Genomic DNA, 26,248 nt, shown 5'->3' on the forward strand with positions numbered 1-26,248 from the left:
AAGTACTCTCATTTTGTCTGTTTTATTTATTTTAGATATGTATTTCATATATATCTCTTAAATATTTATACAATTTATTTTTTAAACTGCTATATTGCTCTCTTCTCTAATATAATACAAAAAATAATTTTTTGTAAAAATAATTTGTTTAATTATTAATTAAATAATAAAGTAATAATAAATTAAAAATTAAAAAAATAAAAATACTATAAAAAATTCGATAAGAAAGTTGAATTTTATCATTTTAAATTTCTGTTATTAATTTTAATAATATATTTATTTTTTAAATAATATATGTATAATAAAAAAATATGTTTATTTGTTTGGAATACAAATTTTATTATTATATTTGTATGTTCATAATTTTAATTATACTTTTAAATACTTTGAATAGATTTATTTTATTATATTATATTTCACATATAAATATATGTTCCATCATGTAATTAAATAAAGATATATTTTTTTAATAAAAGAATTTAATAACCAAAATTAACCATTAATTATGTGGATAAGCAGTGATCCATGACAAAAAGAGACGTTGGCTATACTGGAAAGGACGACGAAGTTATGGGCGACGGAATTCAACGACGTGACTAGGCACCGGATTCGATGGTCCCAAAACGTTTGGACCATTAAATGGTCCCATAACAAAACATATTTTTAAAGTCTTTTTAACAACTGCTACATAGTCTTTTAACTAATTTTAATTACAAATTGACCCCATATATTTTATTTAATTATAAAAATAGTTTTTTATTTTATATATTATTATTTTATCAATCATCTATTATGTTTATTAACAATCAAAAACAAAAACAATAACGAATTAGATCTTCCATTGATCGTAATAAAGCTTTTGGCCATTCCAATGGATTAAAAGTTTATATTTGATCGGTGACGTTCGTGATGAACAGTAAAATTGTATTTTATTGAAAACCAATCAATTGGAATTTCAAAACAATCGATTGATCACAAAACAATCGATTGAAAATTGCAAGACAACATGTTTTCGCATAAATCAATCGATTGGTTATATGACCCAATCGATTGAACGATGAATAAAAATTGGATTTTTGTAATTCAATCGATTGTTTATACCCTCCAATCGATTGAATGCTTGAAAACAACCTGGGGTCTCACCAAAACAATCGATTTCTTGAGTATCCAAGTGGTTAGATAATCAAAATAAAAGTTAACAAGAAAAGAAAAAAGAAGAAGAAAACCTCCTAATTAGTTGTAAATGGAATATTTTGGTTTCTTGTCTTTCATTTTTCTTTCATCTTTTTTATTATTTAAAATTTTCCCCTTTAGCTTTTAAAAAAAATTATAAATCTTATCTTTTGTGCTATATTCTAATTTAGTCCTCTGATTACTTACTCTTAGAATTTGTCAATACAAGGTTAAGTGCTACTGGAATCTGCAGGAGCTGAAAAGCTACAAGGCTGATTCGGTTTTATCCTTTAACTAAATGAGGAACTTATTTGTGTTCTGTTATTTTGAGGTGAATGAAACAGTGATTCTTAATGGGTAAATACCAAATATAGTGGCTGGACTTGGAGAATCTAATATATTTGAGGAAGTATAATTTAGTTAACAGAATGAACACAACTTAATTTTAACCTGCACAGAGATGATGCAGACATAGAGGCATAGACCACCATCAATCTACCATTAAAGAATTTCTCTGTAAGTCAGTTAAAGAATTTCTAATTCCAAGACTTGTGGATGTGCAAGAGATATAAGAGCATATTTGTATGAGACCTTTAGATGCTATCTTCGGTAACAGATTGACATTGTGGCTGTTTATGTGATATCTATCCTTTCCCCAATTTAATCATTTGAATGTATATTAATTTAGTATTTTTATTCTAATCTTTTTGTAGTAAATTAGCAAATATTACAGAAACATCTTTGAAGCATGGAGAGTTTTACATGAAAATATTTGTACCCTTGTTATAAAAAATATCAATTTAATAGATTCAATCTTTACAAGTTAACACCTAATAAATTGTTAAACTAATCTGTGCCTCGTATTTAGAAAAGATAACCAATGATCTTGGCAGATATATACTTAGAGTACTATTAAACAGCTATAGAATGTCAATTCTACTAACATATAGTCTGCATAGTCTAAAGTTTCTACTGCTATATGGCCAATCTAGTCTATCAATATATAGTCTGCATAGTCTATGGTCCAATGTTTTTCTAAATGATATATAAAAGAATTTCATCTAAACTTGTTTGATTTAGCACTTCCCCGTGCATAGCACTATGCGCAGGCACATATACTAGTAAGATAACAATTTTAATTTGACAGGATAAAGATAACAAAGCAATGATGAGGCGAAACAAGATTTTGATGTCTATAATGAGAACAAAGAAGAGTTGATTGATGCCAAGGAGTTGCAGAGAGTTCTATGCATTTTGCTACTTAAGGAAGCAAGAGTTGCATCTTGGATGTGGTGGTAAAAATAATAAATTTTCACTTTTTTCTGGTGTCATTGTTGAATATACACATCTTGGAGGCAGGTTTCAAGTTTGAATTATATTGTTTTTGGAGAGGCATCCAATGCAATGTAATACTTTGCCCAACATCAAAGTTTATCATCAATAACAACAAAAACTCAACAACGTAACAACAAATTCAACAAAACAGCAACAAAGACACAGCAAATTGATTGATTGAATTATAAACAATCGATTGAATTACAAAAATCCAATTTTTATTCATCGTTCAATCGATTAGGTCATATAACCAATCGATTGATTTATGCGAAAATATACTGCCTTGTAATTTTCAATCGATTGTTTTGTGATAAACTGTAATCCAATCGATTGAGTTATAATTCAATCGATTGGTTTTCAATGAAACACGATTTTACGGTTCATCACGAACATCACCGATCAAATATAAACTTTTAATCCATTGGAATGGTCAAAAGCTTTATTACTGTCAATGGAAGATCTAATTCGTTATTGTTTTTGTTTTTGATTGTTAATAAACATAATAGATGATTGATAAAATAATAATATATAAAATAAAAAACTGTTTTTATAATTAAATAAAATATATGGGGTCAATTTGTAATTAAAATTAGTTAAAGGACTATGTAGCAGTTGTTAAAAAAACTTAAAAAACATGTTTTGTTATGAGATCATTTAATGGTCCAAACGTTTTGGGACCGTCGAATTCTTAGTCACGTGACTAAGGGATGATGCACTAAAGAAGGAGAGGTTGTGTGGGAGGGCAGTAGATGGCAATGACGTTGGCGCTTCTGTCACGAACGCGACGGTGCTTGGAAGGGCTGAATCTAGGTGATGAAGTGATGAACAAAGAATAGAGGAGTAGAATGTGCTTCAATTAACGGGAGTGGAGCTTTGATATTTTAAGAAATTATATCATTTCTAATATCAAATAATAAATTATAAAATAACCCAACTATGGTTAAGGTAAGGACCAATTACAATGTGACACATAATAAATAGTAACTTACATGTTATTTTAAAGGGAGTTGAATATCATTCACCATATTTTTTATATCTTAAAAATCACTTTCAAATTTAACTCAGTTAAAATATTCATAATACAAGAAAATTTAAAAAAATGCGACCAAAGGAAAGAAGAAAGAAATAGGTAGCCTCACAAAAATATAATAATTAAAACCTCATAAATTAAACAGACTACAAAATAAACGATCCACAAGCAATATTTGGAAAAAAGAAAACAGATGTGGAAAATCCCCCCCCCCCCTCCTCTCAGTCCCTCAGTCCCTCCTCTCTTCATAATCCCTGTCTTAAATATATAACACTTGAAAATGGGGGGTAGGGGGAGAGAAATATATTAAAAATAACTAGGCGACACTCTTTTATTAAAATATAAGTGAAAACATTCCAATAATATATCAAGTCTATCCAAGATATATATATTATCTAACCATATGCCATGTGATTTTGGTCGCAGATCCAACATTTATAGGACCTACATATATTCTTAATGTTGTGAGGATGTAGAATGGTAGATGTATATTCTAGAAACATATAACCAGTAATGTTAGGAAAAAATAAGTTAAAATTATCTTATTTATTATACTATTTATATTTTCATACATAATATTTATGATAGTATTTGTTATATTTGATATTATTTTATTATTAAGAATATACAATAAAATAAGAATTAATTAAAAATATAAAATAAAAAAACTTTTCGTTAATTTTTTATTATCTTTTAAATATTTTTAGGGTGATGCTAGGTAGTCAAAAAATAATTACAATATTGGAATATTACATAAAATTTTCTATTTTCTTGATAAGCAAGTGACATTCACCTCCTTATCACTTATCACTTATCCTCTTTATCACCTACTATTTTGATGCATGTTTGGAGTCATTAATGTTCTTTCCAAAATTAATTTCAGTTTCTTCCAAATCAAATCTCTAACATCTCTCAATCACATTATTATCTATTAAAATGCAATATTTCTCTGCAAAATATATGAAAATTAAATTAAAAAGTTTTAACAACTTCAACTATATAACTTATATTTTACATATAGACTATTAAAATATAAAAAATAAAATATAAAATATAAAAAAAATTAAAAAATAATTTTTTAAAAATAATTATTAACTCTTTATATTAAAATTAATAAATAAACATACATATGAATATTAAATAAAAATATTAAAATAATTAAAATCATGGCCTATTAATATACATATGAGATAATTTAAAAAAGACAATAAGACGTATAGTTTAAAATTTATTAATTATAAACATTATAGGTCTAAAATTATAAATATTATGAATACAAATTATAGATGTTATTAACATCAAATTATGGATGTTATGTGTATGAATTTATAGATGTTATGTGTAAATTTATCAATTGAATAAATTAATTTAAGAATTTGATATTTTTTAAAATTCAATTATGATAAAATTTAAAAAACATCTGTGTTAACTTAATATTTACATATGCAATAACTAAAAAATGATATGTGTATAGACGTAATATATCTAATAAACATGAATTTAATTTTTAGATGTTAGTTGTATATAATTATGGATGTTATGTATATGTACGTATAAATGTTATGTGTATAAACTTAGTTAGTATACAATATAATTATAAATGCACATAAAAGTACAAAAAAAATAAATAAATCAGTTTATTACCATACCTCATCAAAGCTAGTGTGGTTTTTCATATTATCGAGAATTGGTTGACTGACAACAACCTCGTCGGACAACAACCTCGTCGGGTGAGTCCGTCTGTTGTTTAAATTCTTCATCAGCACTTTCTACCATAGGTACCGTATTAAGGTCGAATTCAAATGCCATACTATTTGCAACGATAAACGTGACTTCTTGTAAAATTTTTTTACTTATATGCTGTTGTGTTTGCAATGGTATTAGAGTCATGATTTTTGAATGATGATAATTAAATTAATGGAATGTATATATTACAAAGAATCAAGTGCAAATAAATGCCTTAACGGAAACAAAGAATTAATGATTTTTTCGTATTTCCATTGATTGATATTAAATGCCTTAAGGAAACAAAGAATCAAGTGTAATTAACTCAATTAATGTATATTATCATTACCATCTATTCTTATTGTTATTATTAATATTTAATATATTCTTAAATATAAAAATTAAATTATAAAAAGAATATTAAGTATTGATTACAAGAATGCCTAATAGTAAGGAATATGATATTATAATTAATATTATTAATAAGTAAAATTGATAAGAATATGATAAGTAGAATGATAAGAGGGTGAAATAAAAAATAAAATTGTTATTAAGTGATATAAATGAAGTAAATTATAGAAACTTTTAGCTAATTATGGTTGAAAATTTTTTGTTACCAAACTTTTTCCTATTTTTATAGGGGGATGCTCTCATAAAGATGCGTAAAACGTCTTTTTGTAAAGACATTTATGTGTCGAATTATTATTGGACGTATTAATGAACCGGTTATTTTTGAATTTCTTAACAAATTAGAATAAAACCGATTTTTTTTATAACAATAACAATAAACCTAATTTTTTTATGGATTTAATTGTATTTTTAAATTTTTAGGGATTTAAATGTCCGAAAAACAAAAAGTCAGGAATATAATTATCTTTTTATCAAAAAATTTAAAGATATTCGATTTAAATGGTATAATTTGATCGGATCAAATCGAGTCTAATAATTATAATGCTGACAATTGGATTTATTATTGTTGCTATAATAAATTGATTTTATTCTAATTTATTTTTATTAACTGGTTTAATAATAATGTCCAATAATAACATAACATATGTAAACGTCTTTAAAAAAAAATATTTTTAGTGTCTTTATTAAAATGGTCTCTTTTATAACCCTATATATCGCAAAAGAAAGATTACATGGATTTACAACATAAGCAGCATCATTCATTAATTAATCTTGAAAATCAATCTTATCTTGAGACCTACGAAAGATAAACATTCTTGAAGGAACATATAATAATAAGGGAGTGCTAAGGGAACAATAAAAATTTTGAACAACATGAACACTACATCCTAATTTAATGTTACTAATTAAATTTACTCTTTTAATCTTATTAATTTACATTATTTACACATTATTCAAAACTCTTATTGGGTACCCTGTACTTTTCCATAATAATAACATTGCTGTACTGAACCAACATTAAATTGTTGCTAATTAGCATGATCGTCGTGAAACAGCATCCCTGTATGTACTAAAGAAAACAAGAATACACAAATAAGTCAATAATTGAGGCCTGAAAACAAAATGTCATAGAAAACAAACAAACAAACAAAAGGAAGAAAGCTCTGATCTGCTTGTATTAGTGCATAATTACATTGGGTCGTCATCACCAGATAATGAGGAAATCGAGTTCGAGTGGACAAAGCAGAACATATCATAACAACCACTCAACAACATGCATGTATCCATATCCTGTGGGGAGCAAATTGCTGTTACTAGTATTGTCAATTTGTTATTGGTTGATGGATCAAGTAGTCAAATGCTAAAATAATGGGTACGGTTAACTCACTAACATGCCTAGATCCAACACTTTACATTGAATCTGTCTTCTACACATCTTATCAAAAGACACAGAAGAACATATAGGTCTACCTATCCATTTTCTTATTTTTATTTTTTATTTTTTTTGTTATGAATTTTGTTAAAATGTATTTTAAGAGAACTAAGTAAGTTAATGATACTAAAAATAGAAATTTTTTATGTATTTAATAAAAAAAATAAATTTAATGTTTTCTTCTCTCTTAACTAATATTTAGTACATTCTTTGGCTATATTTTTTATTTTTTATGTTTTTTTTTTAAATAGAACATATTGCTCTTAAAAAGAAAGATGTGTATGTCTTTTTGATCAACCAATTCTGTGACCACTCTTGGCTTCCTACTTTCCGTCTCTCTTTCGTTTCTTTTTTTTAATATTATTCTCCTCTCACTCTATCAAAAGGTGCATATATTTATATCACTTTTATAATATTATCTTGTATTTATTTAATTTAGTTGTATTCAATATGCTCGATAATTCATCAACTCATCCTCAAAATTTGAACATGTGCAAGACTAATAATTCATTCTCTAATTCAAACAATAGCATTAAAATTGAAGCTTGAAAAGCTCTTTATCAAACAATAGCTTGAAAAAATTTCAGTGGTCAGCTCAAGAGTTTGCTCCACAATATGCTTCCAAGTAGAGTGTTCTCTTCCACAAAATTAATCTAAGGAACTAAAAAATAAAAAGAAAATGCTTATTCATGCAATATATACTTAAAAACTTCCTCAAACTATCCAAAATGAAAAAAAGAGAGGAAGAGATTATTAAGTAGCAAAAGCAAGAGAGATGCACGGTGTGGTGTTGGTGTTGTGATGATGAGGAAGTGGTGGCTTATTACAAGAACCTAACGGTACCCTACTTCCACCATTACCACCACCATTTACAATCACATTCATATTCTTAACATTCACGTGCCTCGAACCACACGTGGCCCCACTCTGTCCGCAGCCACCACCACCAAACTTCCTCACTGGCTGCGCCTGCCGTCCTACGCTTACCGCCTTCTCGCTCCGACACCCTCCAATCAGCAGCCCCCCGTTTAACGCCAAAGACGAACCTGCTTTCTTCTTCCACTTCTCCCCCACCGTCTCCGCCGCCATATCAACTCCTCCTCCTCCTCCTCCGCCGTCTACGATGCTCTCTTCGTAGCACCCCTCTGCCGTCGTCACGCTCCACTCCACGCTAGCCTCGCTTGGCTCGTAGCACTCCGTCATCGTCGCCGTGGACCCCTCATCCATGCTCCTCCGCCGACCACCTCCTCCGCCGTAAAAGAAGCCGTTTCCGCCACTGTTGCAAGGCTCGCGACGGAACACAACGGGACACGTAGGTTGCATGGCGCCGCCGGTGGAGAAGCTCTCGATCTCGAACAGATCGGAGCTCGCATCGCTGGCGCCATCGTCAACTTCATCCTCATCGCCATCTCCGCCTCCTCCAACGGCTATCCCCTCAGGAGAATCCGAGGTCGGCTCTACGTCGTCAGGCGGTTGGAAAACCTCCAACGAATCACGTGGCAGTTGGTCGTCCTCCTTATCTCCTCCTTCTTGGGGTGAAACGACGCCGTTTCGAGGGTGCGGTTTCGCGTTCAGAACCGGGAAAGTGAATCCATCGCTAAATGGTACCATCGCCAGTGATGTTGACGCTACAACTCGGTGTGTATGAAATCTCTTAGAACTTGAATTGGAGTTTGTTGCGGTTACGACGTTTTCTGCAACCCAATTCTTGTTTGGTGCAATGAGCGAAACACTCTTAGGGTTCTTCGCTGCCGCTACTGACACAGTGTTTATAATTAACGGTTCTGGCTCCGGTTGTGGTGGTGGTTGTGGAACTTTTGTGGTGTATTCTTTAACTTGCACTGATTTTTTCCCTCTGCATGGGCATTTTCTTCTCAAGATCCAAATCGGTTTGGATAGTGAGTCCTTGAGCTTCTTGTTGAGACCGTTGGAGTCTCTCAAGGAAGGTTGGGTTGCAGCACCGCCGCCGCCGGAGTTGTTAGTGTGAGAGAGCAAACCTGCCTGGCTGTTCCAGCTGGCTTCTGATGGTGTTGCTGTGCCGTTCAACGATCTTGCTCTGTAGCCACCACCGTCCACGGAGGATGAAGCGGAGGAGTATCTGGTGGCGGTGGCGGTAGTTCCTACTGTGTTAACGGCTTTCTCTGGAGCAATGGTGGTGTCATCATGAGTGGGGATGTTGGAGAGAGGAGAGACTCTGTTGTTGCTGATGATGGTAACTTTATTTGGGATCTCATTATTATTGTTATTATTATCTTCGCTGTTGAAGTACTTGTGTGCATCGAAAATGCTGAGCTCAGTGGTGGATTCATCATCATCATCAAGATCATCAATTTGATGGTTATGATGCAGAAGATGATGTGGTTTGAGATAAGAAGAGAAAGAAGCATCTCTGTCTCTTCTCATGATGATGGTTGGTGGTGGTGATGATGAGTTTGGAATTGGAATAGCCTTCACCACTGTTGTTGTTGTTGGTTCCATTATTGTTTTCTTTTCTTTGGCAAGTACCCTTTGTTTCTTGAGGGATATGTTATGTTTTTTTACAAGTACAATATTTATTTGTAGCTGCTAGTGTTGAGAGGATATGTTAGCTAAGTGGTGTTGTCTGTATGAAATTCCCTTGTGCTCATATATATCAGTTCAGGTAGCTCTCTGTACATCTTATCCTGTCACCAATCATAAAAGCTGTAAAAATTAACATAAAAGAGTCAACCACACTCAACTGCCAGTTGAAAAACATTGTCAAAATTATAAAATAGATTATGAGAATACTAAAATTAATTATTAAAATCAATCATTAATATAATTAATATAAAATATATGTTAAAATATAAATATATATTAAAACTAAATTAAATTACATATGTATTTATACATAAATATATTGATAATTATCAATAAATTATAGTTTAAATGCTATAATTTTTTATACTCAATTAGAAGTTATGAATTTAAATTTTTTTATCTTTTGATAAAAAAATATACAAATAACATTTTTATTATAAAATAAATTTTATAAGAATGAAATTTGTTATGCAATCTCTCAAAAAAAAATAACCAATTAAATATTTTACAGTATCGTCATTCTAATTTTGATAACGTAATTTAAGTTCTACAAATTTGTATAAAAATACAATTAAAAAAATAATATATTAAGTAACATTATAAAAAAATAAGAATGATATAGTCTAATTTTAATTTTTATAAACTATTTTGTAATATCAAATTTTTTCGAATGTTATTTTAATAGTTCGGTAATGATATTAAAACTTAGGGTAAATCACCAAAATATACTTGAATAATATTGGTGCTGACAAAAATATATCTGAATTTTATTATCGATAAAAATGTCTTTAAATAATTTTAAAATGCGATAAAAATATTTAATATTAAATATTTATTTTAAAAAATACTTTATAGGTTGAATTTTGATGCAATTTTTTATAAGTATGATTAGAAAAATGAGTTTATTCTTAAAATTTGGGAATTTTTCGCTGAGTATATATTTTTTTGTGATTTTTTTCAACAACCAATAATATTTTTAAAAAATAAAAAAAATATATACTTAGTGAAAAATCACCAAATTTTAAGAATAATAATATCTCATTTTTTGAATTATGCTTGTAAAAAATCACATCAAAATTTAATTTCTAAAGTATTTTTTGAGAAATATATATTTAATATTAGATTTTTAATTTTTATCGTATTTTAAAATTATTTAAGAATATTTTTGTCAATAATAAAATTTAAGTACATTTTTGTCAACACCAAAAATATTCAAGTGTATTTTTAGTAGTTTATCCTAAAATTTAAAAGAGAGAATATATATATATAGAGAAACACATAATAGTAGATCCGCAGCAATACTAAAAGTTCAAAAATTTTGTTTAAAATTATTCTTTTCCCTTCATATTTGTATCATATAATAAAGTATTTAATTTATCATCCATACTAGGTATATATAAAAATTAGTTACTAATATAAAATATATATTAAAAATAAATTAAATAATATATGCATTTATATATAAAATACATAATAGTTAATGTTGATAGTTAATTTTAGTGTCCACATATCATTTTGGTTAATTTAAATCACTTTTAACAACTTTTATACTTTAGAGTAATGATTTAATTAATTACTCTCTCCGTTTTAAAATAAATATCTTTTTATTTTTTGGGTTGATTGAAAAATTAATATATTTAAATAAATTCATTGTTTAAATATATTAATTTTTTAATAAATTTAAAAAATAAAAACTACATTTATTTTAAAATTAATTATATTACATATACATTAAATTAGTCACCTAATTATTATATATTTGTATATAAAATATACGTATTATTTAATTTATTTTTAATATATATTTTATACTAATAACTATTTTTTTTTGTATAATAATTAATATTTTGTTTTGAAATGGAGAGAGCATTAGAAATAAGTGTTTAATTACTAAGCAATTTTGGAGAGAGCATTAGAAATAAGTGTTTAATTACTAAGCATTTTTCACATTCATTCCTTAGCCGATATTTTAATTTATTCTTTTTTCCTTCCTACACTTCAATGAAACAAATACCCAACAATTAACCATGATATGGCACACACGCTTTGGCTTTGCCAATGCATTATAAGTAAACAACAAACAGTCTTAATTTTAAAATGGAACATATCCCAACTAGATTAGGATATCTGTGTAGATAGGAGTGTGATGGAATAAATAACCAATTATAATACATGACATTTCATCATTTTGTTGCATCATGTCCATCTGTTAGTAGCTATCATTGTCTAGACACACAATAATTGAGACAAATCCAAATGCCTTTTCTCATTTATCTTAAGCTAAAGATATATAACAGTAGCTTGAACTACCAAACACCAAACATCACAGTAAAAGAAAAAAAATAGCCAAAGTATTTTCTTTTTCCTGTTACTCCTTTCCTACCGATAATCTATGTTTTTCTTTTTCAGAACTTTCATGTTCGGTTGACAATCCTGTTTGAGATATAAAGTCATGCATTAAATGTAATCTTTTTAAAAAAACAAATCAACTTAGATTTGCTTGGCCAAAATAAAAGTAATTTTAATAATAAAAATATTATTTATACAACAAAATTAGTTACTAAAACTAATATATTTGTGTATAAATACATACACCATCTCGCTAGATAACGAATAAAGATTTAGTCAATAACAAGTTAATAAGCATTTTTGAGCTGTATTCTATATTAATTAATTATTATTAATTAGTAATTACTTAAAGTTTATTTTTTTAAAAAATAAAATTAATAATTATTAATTGTAATTATTTAAAGTTAACTTGTTAAAAGTTATTTATCTATACATTTTTATACACATATTATTCAATTTATTTTTAATATATATTTATATTCTAATAATATGTATTTTGTACTAATATATAGTTAATTTTAATAGTTGATTTTAATGTATATTTTGTATAATTGTTTTAATAGTAGCATGATGATTCTGCACGTTTGTAAAGTTGCAATCAAGTACTACTGTTTATTCAATTTAATTCAGATTGCTGCTTTTGAAATTTAAATGTCCTAAATCTTGAGAATCCTCTAAGGGATTCGCAGTTATTAAATATATTTATCAATGAAATATTTATTTATTTATTTATTTAAACGTGCGACAGGCTGGATGTGCATGCCACACCATAAAGAGTTTCAATTGATAGGTGGTGTTATCATATTCACACATGCCATTATCAATGAACATAGATACTTAAGGATTTTCTGTTGATATTTGATACAAAACATGTTATGAATCTATGTTTGGTTGCATAAAATGGGTAAAGCACATATAATTTGACTATGGCTGAATAGGTGATGTTTAATTTTGAAAAACCTGGCGACTCAAATTGTGACAATTGTGTATTGCCACGCTTCTCCTTGTTTTTTTTTTTTGGCACGTTTTAAAAACGTTGCCCAAGGACAATTTTCTTGTAGTGAGCAGATCTAATATATGGGGTATAAAATATAAATTTTGCAATAAATTAGTAATATTTAATTATGTTATAGTATTTTGATTAACAAGTATTTATGGGTGCCTAGTAAGTAAGGATGTTCTATAAAAAAAAAAACAATAAAAATAAAGCAACGATTTAAAAAGAAAAATAATTGAAAATCTTAGACTATTCTCCTAATTACCTTGTTTTAGGATCACAATATAAAATGGCACTAATATCAGACTGCTAAAAATTGCTGGAACGAATTTCTTTCTTCATCTGACAGATTTTAATTTCTACCACGTACTTAACTCATGATCCATGACAATTTGTCATGTTCTTTTCTCTTTTCCTTAACTCCAAGTGAGTTTTATCCGCATGTAGTGGCCACTTGTTATAACTAGTTTGGTGGCATGGCATTAATTAATTATTTCAATAGGGTACGCAAGGAAGAAACAAGTTCTATCAGACATCAAAACATTAGCCAGATAGAAATTAAATTTGAATGTGTGATGGGAGGGTCCATTTCAATTTGACATTTAGGAAATAGGGTCTGTCATTTAAGTTATGTTACATATACATCTCTTGTATATTTTTATTTTAAATATTAAAAGTAATTGATAAAAAAATATTTTATATATTATAAAATAAAGATAAATACAAATATTATTATTCCTATTTTTGATAACACTACTTTATATATATATATAAATTTATAAAAAAAAAAAAAGTGACATTAATGAACTAAGATTGACAATATTCATAAATCTGGGAACAAGGGTCATGGTGGGTCACCATTAACCTTCTAGGTAACATGCACTGCTTTTTCTGCCTCCTTTTAGACATTTTTTTTTATGTATAGCTCTTCCTTATTAGGACATGATTTTATTCATACTACTCTGTATGCGTATTATATAATTTGTGTACGTATGCATCTTACTTGATCATTATGTAAGGATTATGTAAATTAGTATCCAGAAGAATTAGTTGCTACTAATTAATAATGTATTTCTTAAATCTATTACTTAAAGCCATTTAAATATGGGTCAAAAGTTCAAATTCGTGAATTTGTGGGTAAAAGTTAAATTACAGAAAGTTATGTAGCGTTTAGAAATCTTGAGTTTTATGACCCATCTTTATTTGCTGAAGAATCATAGGGGGCCCGTGGCTTTCTTCAACAATATATATATATATATAACTAAAACCTTTTTATGATATTTTTTATTTTATTCTCGTTTTTGTTAAAATCTCAAATTCTAACAATCAAATCACCAACGCTTCTAAAATCTAAAGAAAATTATTTATATTAATAATTATTAGAGGGAGATTGATTTTACTTATATACTGAAATTAAACGTTATTATCTCTTTAATATATTAATTATTCGTGTCAAATTCATAATGAAATAATATTAAACCTATTTAAAATTTTTTAAGATTAAAATAAAGTGTTTAAAATGTTAAAATTTAAATTATAATTTAATTTAAATATTAGAAATTAAAATAATATTTTATCTATTTTTTAATAATTTTTTTCAAACTTCCTTTCTTTAGAAGATTTAGGAACACGGCCAAAAAACTCATCATTACCAACAATCAAGGCTTCAGAAATTTATTCACCGACAGGCAAAGTGTCGATAAATGGCCGTCGATCATCTCTCTTTTTAGTAATTTTCGACTCATTTTACCAACGCTCTGTGATCATGGATAATAATAATTATTAATAATGATGTCATTAATTATTGGTAAAATATTTCCGTTGATGATATTACTTTTAGAATTTTGCAAACCTAATAAAAGCAATTGAAAAAGTTATTGAAAAATTAATTTTTTTTATATTTTCAGTGTATACATTAAAAACTTGAAAACTTTTTATTATTACACTCTTAATATATTTCCTTATAATGTGTTTATTTACAGGATATCACACAGAAACACAATGACACAAAATTATATTTAGCAAACGAGACATAAATATAGATATTGTTTTCAAAGTCATTGAATTAGTGTATTTTATATCATTACTTATATAAAAGACATAGAAACATTAACTGAAAAACAATTTATTTTTTTATATTTTTATTATTCTTATTCATTTTTATTGTTATATTTTTTATCATTATATTTTTTTTTTCTAAATTTTGTGTGAAAAAATAAAATAAATTAGACTTTCATAATGTATTTTTTTTTATACTTAGTTTATTATCATACAAGATACATAAATATTAATTTTTATGTATTTATTCTTTGTGTCTTATTCTCAATGTCGTGTCTTATCCTATTCTCATAACTGAATACAGTCTTAGAATACAAATTTGCTAAATCCTTACTTTAATTATTACCAATGGTTATGCTGTAAATAAAAGTGAATTTTTTATTTTAAATCTCCTATATTAAAATAACAATGATATAACATCCAAGATTAATTAATTAACAATCTACCCAAATAAAACATATTATAATAAATACAAATAAAAATTAAAATAATTTAAAAATAAACTAAAATATCAGTCACAATCCTCGTCAATGAACTCGTAGTTGCCCTCATCGTCTCTAGGAGTGAGCTCACAAGAAGTGGGTGGTCTTGTAATAGGTGGTTGATCACTAGAAGTAGAATTAGGTATACAGGTCATAATCTGTGGATCAACTTGTTTAATACACAATTTACAATACTTAAATCTGCAATTTTTTATCTATAATTTTAATGAATTTTTTAATCTACACTATTAAATTTATGGGCTAAACAGGTTGAACCTGTGGTTTAGCGGGCCAACCCATTAGCCCACTTTAAGTATATATAATATTAATAAAAATATATTTATATGAGCTAAAAGCTAATAATCCATTTAAAATTTATTTTTTTCTCACCTCAGTATTTACTCTTTAACTCTTTAGTTAGATCTAAAATTGACATAAATATCAATTTGTGTCTTTTTTTATGATCTATTTTTTTTCTAATTTTTTAGTCATAACTCATGAATTTAATAATAGTAATGCAAAAAAAAAAAAAAAGATATAGAAAAAATTTGCGGTTTGAGCTGATCATGAAACTGCGGACCAATGCGGTACGGACACTGGGCTCTCTCAAAACAACCCATATATATTGCGAGTTAGCCCGACTCGGTCCGTTAATATTTAACCCGTTGTGGTATCAGCTAAACAGACCGGGCTGATCCGTACACCCACCTCTAACTAGACGTCCAGAAGGAAAGTGAATAAAGTAGCTTGATACAACTAAATGAGCTACTCTACATAGACTGCATGAAAGTTTACATCTGGCCAAACGAGCTCCTCATCTCGGTCATGGTATAGTTATGATTAGAGACAGCCTATTGTCTCTAGTGAGGATATGCCTCCACTTATCACTCTCGATATAGTAGTGCGCTTCTAGTAGTTTGACATACGTCAACTGCTCCGATCCATATGCTAGTAAAGCTTCCTATTCAGTAAATTGATCTCCTTCCACATGTTTAACTATTAATATAGCGATCTTGTGGTGTCCCTCACTCTGTGAAGCAAGGCAAGGTGCTAGTGTTGATGCGACCAATGCGATACAGCTTGCCATATTTCTGCTCACTGACCTTTTATATCTAGACGTTGTCTTGCGAAACAAGAGCTTCGTATGTCGTGGAGCCTCTACTTTGCAACAACCTACTTTTGGCTAATGCCTCTGCTGGCCTTGACCTTGACCCTTGTTTGAATGTAATTCCCTGTGATCTAGTACTCCTTCAATTGAGCAAGAATGTCCAGAGAAATTCAATTCGTCAAGGTACCCTTGTAATAGATGCCGAAAAGCATGTCCCAAAGGTGCTTGGCTACTAGGGTCCAAAATCCGTGCAGATCAACTCATTAATCTCGCCAATAAAGGGTGAGTTGTGCTTGAAAATCACTAAAAAAACGTTGAGTACTATCAGATTTACCGTCAGATTTAGCGTTGCACATTATCGATGGTTTTATCGACGGATTTATGGACAGTTTTGATGTGAAATTCGCCGGCCAATTTGTTACTGGCGAATTTCAGTTTTCGACGGTAAATTCGTAGGTAATACCTGGAGAAAAAATGGGGGAAATAGGCACGACATTTAGCATGGGATTTACCGTCGGAGCAATACGCTGGTAAACCCATTTTAGTGAAACGATACATTTTGGTGACCCGCAACGAGTTATCGTCGAATTTATCCACCGGTAAATCTGATGGTAACAAGCCCTAAAATTCAAAGTGCGAACCCTCTCCCCCTTCATTTCGAAAATTTTCAGCTTTCTCTAAGCTCTCTTCTCCCTTCCTCTCTTTAACCGCCGCCTCTCCCTGCCGTCCGTCCTCAGCCGCGCAGCTGCCTGCACTTCCGTCAGCTCTATCAACCCGTTCTTCCTCTCCCCTCCGTCAACCATGACTCATTCTTTCTCTTTGTTCGTCTACCGCCGTCGCCATCCAGTACTGTTGTCGTCGCTGTCTAACACCAACACGACTCCCACTTTCTCTCTGTTCTTCTTTCTCTGTTCTCCCCTCAGGTTCCATGGTCCCTCTTTTTCCTTGTTTAAGTTAATTTAGGATTTAGTTATATGTTAATTTAGCATATAGTTATATGTATGATTATTATATACTAATTTAGGATTTAACGTTAAGTTAATTTAGAATTTAGAATTTGGTTATTATATGCTAATTTAGGATTTAGGATGAAGTTAATTTAAGATTTAGGAATTAGTTATATATTAATTTAGGATTTAGAATTTGATTATTATATGCTCATTTACGGTTTGACTATTATATACTAATTTAAGGTTTAGTATCAAGTTAATTTAGAATTTAGGATTTGGTTATCATATGCTAATTTAGGATTTAGGATGAAGTTAGTTTAGGATTTCGGAATTAGTTATATGTTAATTTAGGATTTTAGATTTGATTATTATATGCTAATTTCAGGTTTAGGGTTAAAGTTAATTTAAAATTTAGGATTTGGTAATCATATGCTAATTTAGGATTTAGGATGAAGTGCAAGATGCTTGAATTTTGAAGTAGGAAATATACAAAAAATGTTACAAGCCTTAAGTTCACATAATATACTTACCTATATTATGTAATTTTTAATAGTAGCAATAGTTAACTCTAAAGCTTGTAAAAAATTTGCCTACCTATAAAAGCAAGTTATTATAATATCTTAAAAATATTGTGAATTTAATTGTGTTCTGACTGATGATGCTGTGGATTGAGGTTGGTTGGATTTGTGAGAACCGTAAAGGTGGATATATGTCAAATTTTAGAAGTTATGTCAATTTTTTTTAAACAATCTAAATATTGAATGATTTAAAATCTTTAATTGAATTAAATAAATTATTGTGTTAGACATTGTAATATTATACGTACAACATTACATATATAGTACGAATTCAAGTATGAAAAAAAGTTAATATATTCTACTAGAAATATTATGAATTTAATTGTGTTTTGACTGATATTGTGGATTGAAGTTGGTTGGATTTGTGGGAACCGTAAATGTGGATATATTTCAAATTTGAGGGGAGGTCATGTCAATTTTTTTTTGAAATAATCTAAATGTTGAATAATTTGCATAGTATATATGTTGACTAGTGTTAATAATATATTCTCTTTGCAGACATGACGATAGGTAGTAGAAGTAGATCAAGTAGATCTCGTGGTCGTGGTAGAGGGAGGGCTTCCACCAAATCCCTAGGGACTGTTCATTCATCGCCCTTTACCCCGACTATCCCGTCGACTCTTGTGACGTCACAAGCAAGTGCAGCGGATCAGCAGTTTATCATGATCCCAAACTCGAACTACGTGCCTCCTTTTTCTATGCGCCATTGCAGATCCAGCGACATATACTGCGGTGGGTGATTCCTTCAGTTCCCCCCAATAGGATGTCCCTCCACCACCGCCCCTTATCCGGTTGAAAATTTGACCCGATGGCATGCAGGCGTGAATACATACAATTTTCTAATCTTACATTTGTTAATCTTAAGTTTATGTGTTTATATGTGTCTATTAATGTTAGAATTTTTCTCTGATAGGTTTGCACCAAACAATAATGTTTGCACACAAGAGATCTTCGAGGTCATTAACTCAATGTACGACCACCCGTGGCCGAGGTACATGATGATCCCGGCTGAGACCAGAGAGCAGTGATTTCAGAAGTGGGAGGTAAGAACTCAATAATGTTGTTAATTAACTGTATTTGAAATGTATTTTATCCCGACTAAATAATGTTGTTGAATCACTTTATGCAGTTGAAATTCATATGGATGCGAAACATAATCTTATAATCAAGAATATCTACAACCATCGGGCAGTTAAACGAATTCAGCAGATGATTGGTGCGAAATTTATAACCACAAACTACCCGGCAAGTGCACCGGAACATACCAAGTAATAACTCAGGTGAGTGAAGGTCGATCCCACGAGGATTGATGGATCAAGCAACAATGATTGAGTGATTGGCTTAGTCAGACAAACAAAAAATAGTGTTTGAGAGTTCACAAGCATTAAACAGTAATTCAGAATATCAGAAGACAGGCAAGTAAATAAGTTGGGAATAAAATATGGAGAAGGCAGTTAAGGCTTCAGAGTTATCTATTTTTCGGATTGACTTTCTTATTAATTTATTTTAATCATGCAAGATTTAATTCATGGCAAACTATATGTGACTAGACCCTAATTCTTTAGACCTTTCTAGTCTCCTCTAACTTTCATCAACCGCCAATTCCTTGGTCAATTAATTCCAATTAGGGGGTGAAGTTTAATTCTAGTTATTATGCCACAAAAATCCTAATTATCCAAATATAAAAGGATTATATGTCACGTATCCCGTTAAGTCCAGATAATTAGAATTCAGGAGAAATTGTTTTCAAGCTATTGTTCAAGTAAAGAGCTTTTCCAAGTTAAGAACTCAATTAGAAAGAGGGTCATACTTCCGTTCCACCCAAATTCATAAGATAAAGAACGAAAACAATTCTTAAATTATAAATCAATACATGAATTAAAATAGAAAAATAATAGAATCAATCCATACAATAGACAGAGCTCCTAACCTTAACAGTGGAGGTTTAGTTGCTCATGGAAAAGAGTGAAAACTAGGATTCTCGTAAACTGTAAATTGGGCTGAGGTGGAATGAAAAGTGAAAAATCCCCAGAAGAGAAGTTTCTTTTCTCTTTTATATCTAATCCTAAATTAATTTAAAATCTATTTTCTAAAAATAATATAATATCTTTTCCTATTTATAAAATTAAAGTTTAAATCAGAATTAAAATCAACGTTTTCTGCACGTGGCGCATGTCACGTGTACGCGTCAGTCACGCGTACGCGTCGATGGTCTTCTTCGCTGTGCAAATCTCCAAATCACGCGCACGTGTCAGGTACGCGCACGCATCGCTCCTCGCTAGTTATCTCCTTTAATTCTTGTGCTTCTTCCATTTGTGCAAGCTTCCTCTCCATCCTCTAAGCCATTCCTGCCCTATATAGCCTTCTTCTCTTTTTCTGCGGAAACTCCATCAAATCCAACCAAATGCTACCTACAATAAACAGATTGCACACGACTCAAAGTAGCATCCATAGTGGCTAAAAGATAATTAATTCTTGATTAAACTCAACAAATTGAATGCAAATTCACTAGAAAAAGATAGGAAAGATGCTCATGCATCACAACACCAAACTTGAATTGTTGCTTGTCCTCAAGCAACCAAAACTAATACAAGATTAAGATGTGAATTTGCATGAGAAATGAGAGTTCAGTTATGCTTTTGTTTCTTCTTAAAGTGGGATTTATCTATTGCAATTCTGAACAGTTTTGGCATCTCACTTTCCTTTAAGTCAGAGGAATGTCAATGTCATTCGGAATTAGAATCCGGATCATATTATGAATTCTCTGATCTTTATATTTCAGTTAAATCCTTGAACACAGCAGATATCCCTTAATTCTCAATTAACTGGTGCTTTGCACCTTGAGCCTAGCTGTGACTTTAAATGTTTTGTCTCAAGCTTCACTTGACACAAAAACACCACAAGCACTTAACTGGGGAACTCTCTTCAAGTTCTGATTTTTCTTTCAGTTACTCCCAGACAGTGGTGCTCAAAGCCTTTAGCATACTCTACTAATTGCAGTTGATCTCGACTCTAAATGTTTTGTCTCAAGGATTACTTGACACAAGAACACCACAAGCATATGACTAGGGAAACAACTCTTTGAGCTTTTAATCATGCCTGACCTCCCTAGTCATTGATGCTCAGAGCCTTGGACCTTGCTTAGCTTATATATATATATATATATATATATATATATATATATATATATATATATATATATATATATATATATATTTTTACTGTTTCTTTTGCTTCAAGGATTAACTATCACTAATTTTCAGAAAATTCATAATACTTCTCTAAATTCCTTTTCCTTATACTTCACATTCCTTGATTCAAATTCAAACATGCACGGTTTATGTCATGCATTCAGAATCACACAGAACACCACCACATTTAATTAAATGAGACTACTCTTTAAAAAAAATAAACTCAATTTCTCATGCATTACATCCGCTTTTCTTCTTTCTTTTTGATTTCAAGCTCAGTAGGTAATACATGAGGCCCTTTCAACATTAAAGCAAATAACAGAAAAAGAAAAAATAGTAGAACTAAACTAGAACCTAGGAGTTTATCTTAATAAAGGATCATGCAATAAATGAGACAAAATAGCAGGAAACAGAAACATAACATAGTAAGAGCGGGAAGGAATATATAATGAAAGAAATTCAACCACCTCAGTTATCCTAGTGGCCATTTTATTCTTCAGGCTGTGCTCCTCCGTGAAGATGATTCGCCTCCCTTTGGTACCATAAAAATAAACAGAAAAACCATTAGCGAAGCGACAACACCAAACTTAAAGGTTTGCTTGTCCTCAAGTAAAGAAGAACTGAAAACAAAAACAAATAGTATGATGAAAGAAGAATAAAAGGATAAAAGAACAAGAGAGAATTATGATTTGGGAGGGAGAGAGAATGAAAATCAAAACTGGGCGGCTGACGAACGGATTTCTGCCAGTAAAGAAATTCACAAATATAATCGCGTTGTAAGTATAGTTTCTAAACCAATAGAGAATCCTTTCGTACAAAAGTTTGGTTGTCACAAGTAACAAAACCCAATAAAATTGATAACCGAAGTATTTAAAACTCGGGTCGTATCTCAAGGAATTGCAGGGAAGTATGAATTATTATTGGTTATGGAAAAAGGTATATTTTTGGGTTTTTAAAATAAGGAACAAGAAATTTAAATGGCAAGAAAAATAAATTAATAATTATAAAAATTTCTTGCAAGGTATAAGAACTGGAAATCCCATCCTAGTTATCCTTATCAGGTGTGATGAGAATTGTTATTGCTCCCACTTAGTTAACTCTTACTAAATAAAGGAAAGTCAAGTGGACCAATCAATTTGATCCTCAAGTCCTAGTCAACTCCTGTGGAAAGACTAGCTTTAGAGCGATCCAAATCAATCAGCAACTCCCAATTTTTAATTAACTGCTGAGTTTGATAACTCAAGTGTTACCAATTACTTAACCAAAGCAAAAAGGGAATAAATCCTAAATTAAATTGAAAGCATTATAAATAGAGTAAAACAATCATAAATCTAAAATACCTCAAATTATATTAAATAGAATATTCAAATCTTAACATGAAGAGTTCATAAGCCAAATTGAAAAGATAAATAACAATTAAAGTAATAGAATAAATAAAAGTAGAAAAATAAATTAAAGGAACATTGAACCTGAAATGAAGAGAAGTAGCCTAATCATAATAGAAATCCTAAATCCTAAGAGAGAGGAGAGAGCCTCTCTCTCTCTAAAACTACATCTAAAACCTAAAATTATGTGAATGAATGTTGTGTCTTTTCGTATCCATGAATGGATTTATTCCCCCACTTTATAGCCTCTAATATGTGTTTTCTGAGCCGAAAATTGGGTCAAAAACAGCCCAGAAATTGCCCCCAGTGATTTCTAGTACGTACAGGTGACAAACCCCAATTTGACGGTTTGTTTTGCATTAAATTTAGAGTATTTTGATAACCTTTTGTCACATTTAGCCTAGGAGTTAGCATGATTTTGTTATCTCTCTCATATTTGTGCTTAAGTGTAAAAACATGCTTTTTAAGCCTTATCTTGATGAATTCTAATTCTTCTTTGATTCCATAAAGATGCCTTGATGTGTTTGCTAGTAATTCCAGGATTGAAATAGGCTAGGCATGGATCAAAGGAAGCAAGGAAGGAAGCATACAAGTGGAGAGAAGCATAAAAAGTCAAAGAAGCAAAGTCAGCCATGCACGCGCACGCGCACAAGGCGCTCGCGCGCACATCGAAGAATTAGCCAGGGACGCGCACGCGTACCGTGCGTGCACGCGTCGATGAGGGCACATGACCTCACTAATGCAACACGTGCCTGGCGATTTGAGAGGTTTTCTGAACCCATTTTTGGCGCCAAATTGCTAAGGGAAAGGAATAGAAGGATGAAGGATTAAGGGGAAGGCATGAATCATCACCTTTTGACATATAATCACTTTTAGTTTAGAGTTTTAGAGAGAGAAGCTCTCTCTTCTCTCTAGAATTAGGATTAGGAATTAGGGTTAGATTAGGATCTCATAGTTCTAGGTTTAATTCAAGTCTCCTTCTACTTCTACCTTCAATTGATGATTGCTACTCTTTGGTTCTTCTCTCTATCCCTATTCTCTTGTTGTAATTTCTCTTATTTTGTTTCTAGGTTTTGTAATTGAGATACTCTTGTTCTCTTTAATTCCTTTTAATAATGCAATTTGAGGTAATTCATGATAATTGTGATTTCCTTGGTTGTTGTTGTTAATCCTTTGTATTCAATTGTAGTTAGAATTCATTCTTGTTGTGATTGACTATACTTTTCTTTTGTGCCTTCCAAGTGTTTGATGAAATGCTTGGTTGGATTTTAGTATAGATTTTGTTCCTCTTGGCCTAGGTAGAGTAATTAGTGATACTTGAGTTATCTAATTCCTTTGTTGATTGATAATTGGAGAGATTGCTAATTGGTTTGGAGTGCACTAAAGCTAGTCTTTCCTTGGGAGTTGGCTAGGACTTGTGGCTCAAGTCAATTCATCCACTTGACTTTCCTTTAATTAGTAAGGGTTAACTAAGTGGTAGCAATGAACAATTCTCACCACCATTGAGAAGGATAACTAGGATAGGACTTCTAGTTCTCATATCTTGCCAAGAGCTTTTATAGTAGTTAGTTTATTTTCATTGCCATTTACTTTTCATGCCTCTCATCCAAAACCCCAAAGTAACTCATAACCAATAACAAGACACTTTATTGTAATTCCTAGGGAGAACGACCCGAGGTCCAGTACTTCGGTTTATAAATTTTAGGGGTTTGTACTAGTGACAAATAACTTTTTGTATGAAAGGATTAGTGATTGGTTTAGAAACTATACTTGCAACGAGAATTCATTTGTGAAATTCTAAACCGTCAAAAATCCAATCGTCAAAATGGCGCCGTTGCCGGGGATTTGCAATGGTGTTGTGTTATTGGTTATTGTACATATGTGAATATTGTGAATAGGTTTATCTTTTGTTGTTTCTTAATTTTTGTTAGTTTTATTTTGTTCTCTCATTATGAATTCTCACCACTTTGGCTATGAGTTTGGCTCTAATTGTGTTGTAGGAAATGTGGACTTTAATGGCAACATGTACCATGGATGGAACCAACAAAGATGGGAAGAGCCTCAAGGAATTGATCACTCCTATTGGCAACAACCTCCGGATACTTATAGGTATAATTTCCATCCTAATGCATGCCAACTTAGCGGCTATGATGATTCTTTTTGTGACACTCAACAACCACCATCATATGCCTATGAATCTCATCCTCAACATGAACCTCAACCATTCTCACAAGCCTTTCATCACCAAGCACCACTCTATGATCCTTATCCATCATATAACCAATCATCCATACCATATTTTTATGGCCATTATGAGCAAGAACCTCTAGAATCACCACAACCATATCAAGATTACTCCCAAGAACCACCTCAATACTCATCATCTCCATACCTTTACCAAGAAGAACCACCTTCCTACCATGAACCCTCCCTCCAAAATAATGAACCTTCCTATTCACCCCAAGCCCCAATAGACGATCCTCTCACTTTGTTACTCCAAGGACAAGAAGCCATGAAGCGGGATACACTTGAGTTTGTGACCAATTTGACCAAGGTGGTGCACACTTTAGCCCACCAATGCTTGAATACTCAAGGTACTTCCGTGACCACATGTGAAAAGTCAAAAGAAGAGCAAAGTATGAAGGGGAAATTGGAAAATTCGGTGGAGAAAGAGGAGTCAAATTTTGCATTGGAGCAACTAGAGGAACCTATAATCATTGAAGAGAAGGAAGAAGTGGTTGAAGATTTAGGAGATGTTGAAAGTCCAAGGGAATGTAGTCTCATGGAGCACTCTTCCAAGGAGCTTGATATTGAAGTTGAAGAAGGTGCGCAACCCCCAAGGCATATCATCGTCGGAGACTTGGAAGAGGCTTATCAAGAGATGGATTCAATCATGGATGCATTTCTCTCTACAATGGAATCCTCTCCCATTGGACATGGAGTTGAAAGTATAAAAGAGTGTGCACAACCTCCCATACCCTTGGTGAGCAATGAGAAAGAGAGCTACCAAGAGGAAAACGTTGGCATGGTGTATATCGAAATTGAAGAATATGAAGAGGTTGACCAAGAAATGGATCTATTCATCAATGAATTTCTATCCACAATTGAACCACCTCCCATTAGGCAAGAAATCAAAGTTCTTGAAGACAACACCAAGCTATGTGATAAAAGGGGAAATGTTGAAATCAAGGAAGCTCGCAAAGAGGTGGAAATAAACAAAGAAGAGCACAAGGAAGTAGACCTTGCATTGTCTAAGTGTGGGGAGGTCTCCCTTCCCAAGTCACCATCCAACACAACATTCAAGTGGGTAAAATTCTTATCCATAAGCTTTACTTTCTCGCTTGAATATGGTTTGATTGAAACGGATGGACAACTTAGAGCTCTCTGTGGAATTAAAAGCAAGAATAAGTTGTGTAGTGGTTACAAGTTAGGAATTAGGCTCATTAAGGTCAAAGTTTCAAGGCATAGGAACGATGATTGGA

The 26,248-nt window shown here is 30.9% G+C and overlaps 1 protein-coding gene across 1 annotated transcript; it reads right to left on the reverse strand.

Moving 5' to 3' along the window:
• Nucleotides 1–7,859: 7,859 nt before the first annotated feature.
• Nucleotides 7,860–9,584, reverse strand: LOC112754693 (uncharacterized). The gene has a single exon (XM_025802409.2). It carries the CDS (start codon nt 9,582–9,584, stop codon nt 7,860–7,862), a length of 1,725 nt encoding a protein of 574 aa, XP_025658194.1.
• Between the last annotated feature and the right edge of the window lie 16,664 nt (nt 9,585–26,248).

The sequence above is a fragment of the Arachis hypogaea genome, chromosome 16 (genome assembly GCF_003086295.3).
Source record: "Arachis hypogaea cultivar Tifrunner chromosome 16, arahy.Tifrunner.gnm2.J5K5, whole genome shotgun sequence".
Taxonomy (NCBI): domain Eukaryota; kingdom Viridiplantae; phylum Streptophyta; class Magnoliopsida; order Fabales; family Fabaceae; genus Arachis; species Arachis hypogaea.

Coding starts and splice junctions, on each gene's coding strand:
- LOC112754693 (XM_025802409.2), bottom strand. CDS start 9,584: ATGGAACCAACAACAACAACAGTGGTGAAGGCTATTCCAATTCCAAAC.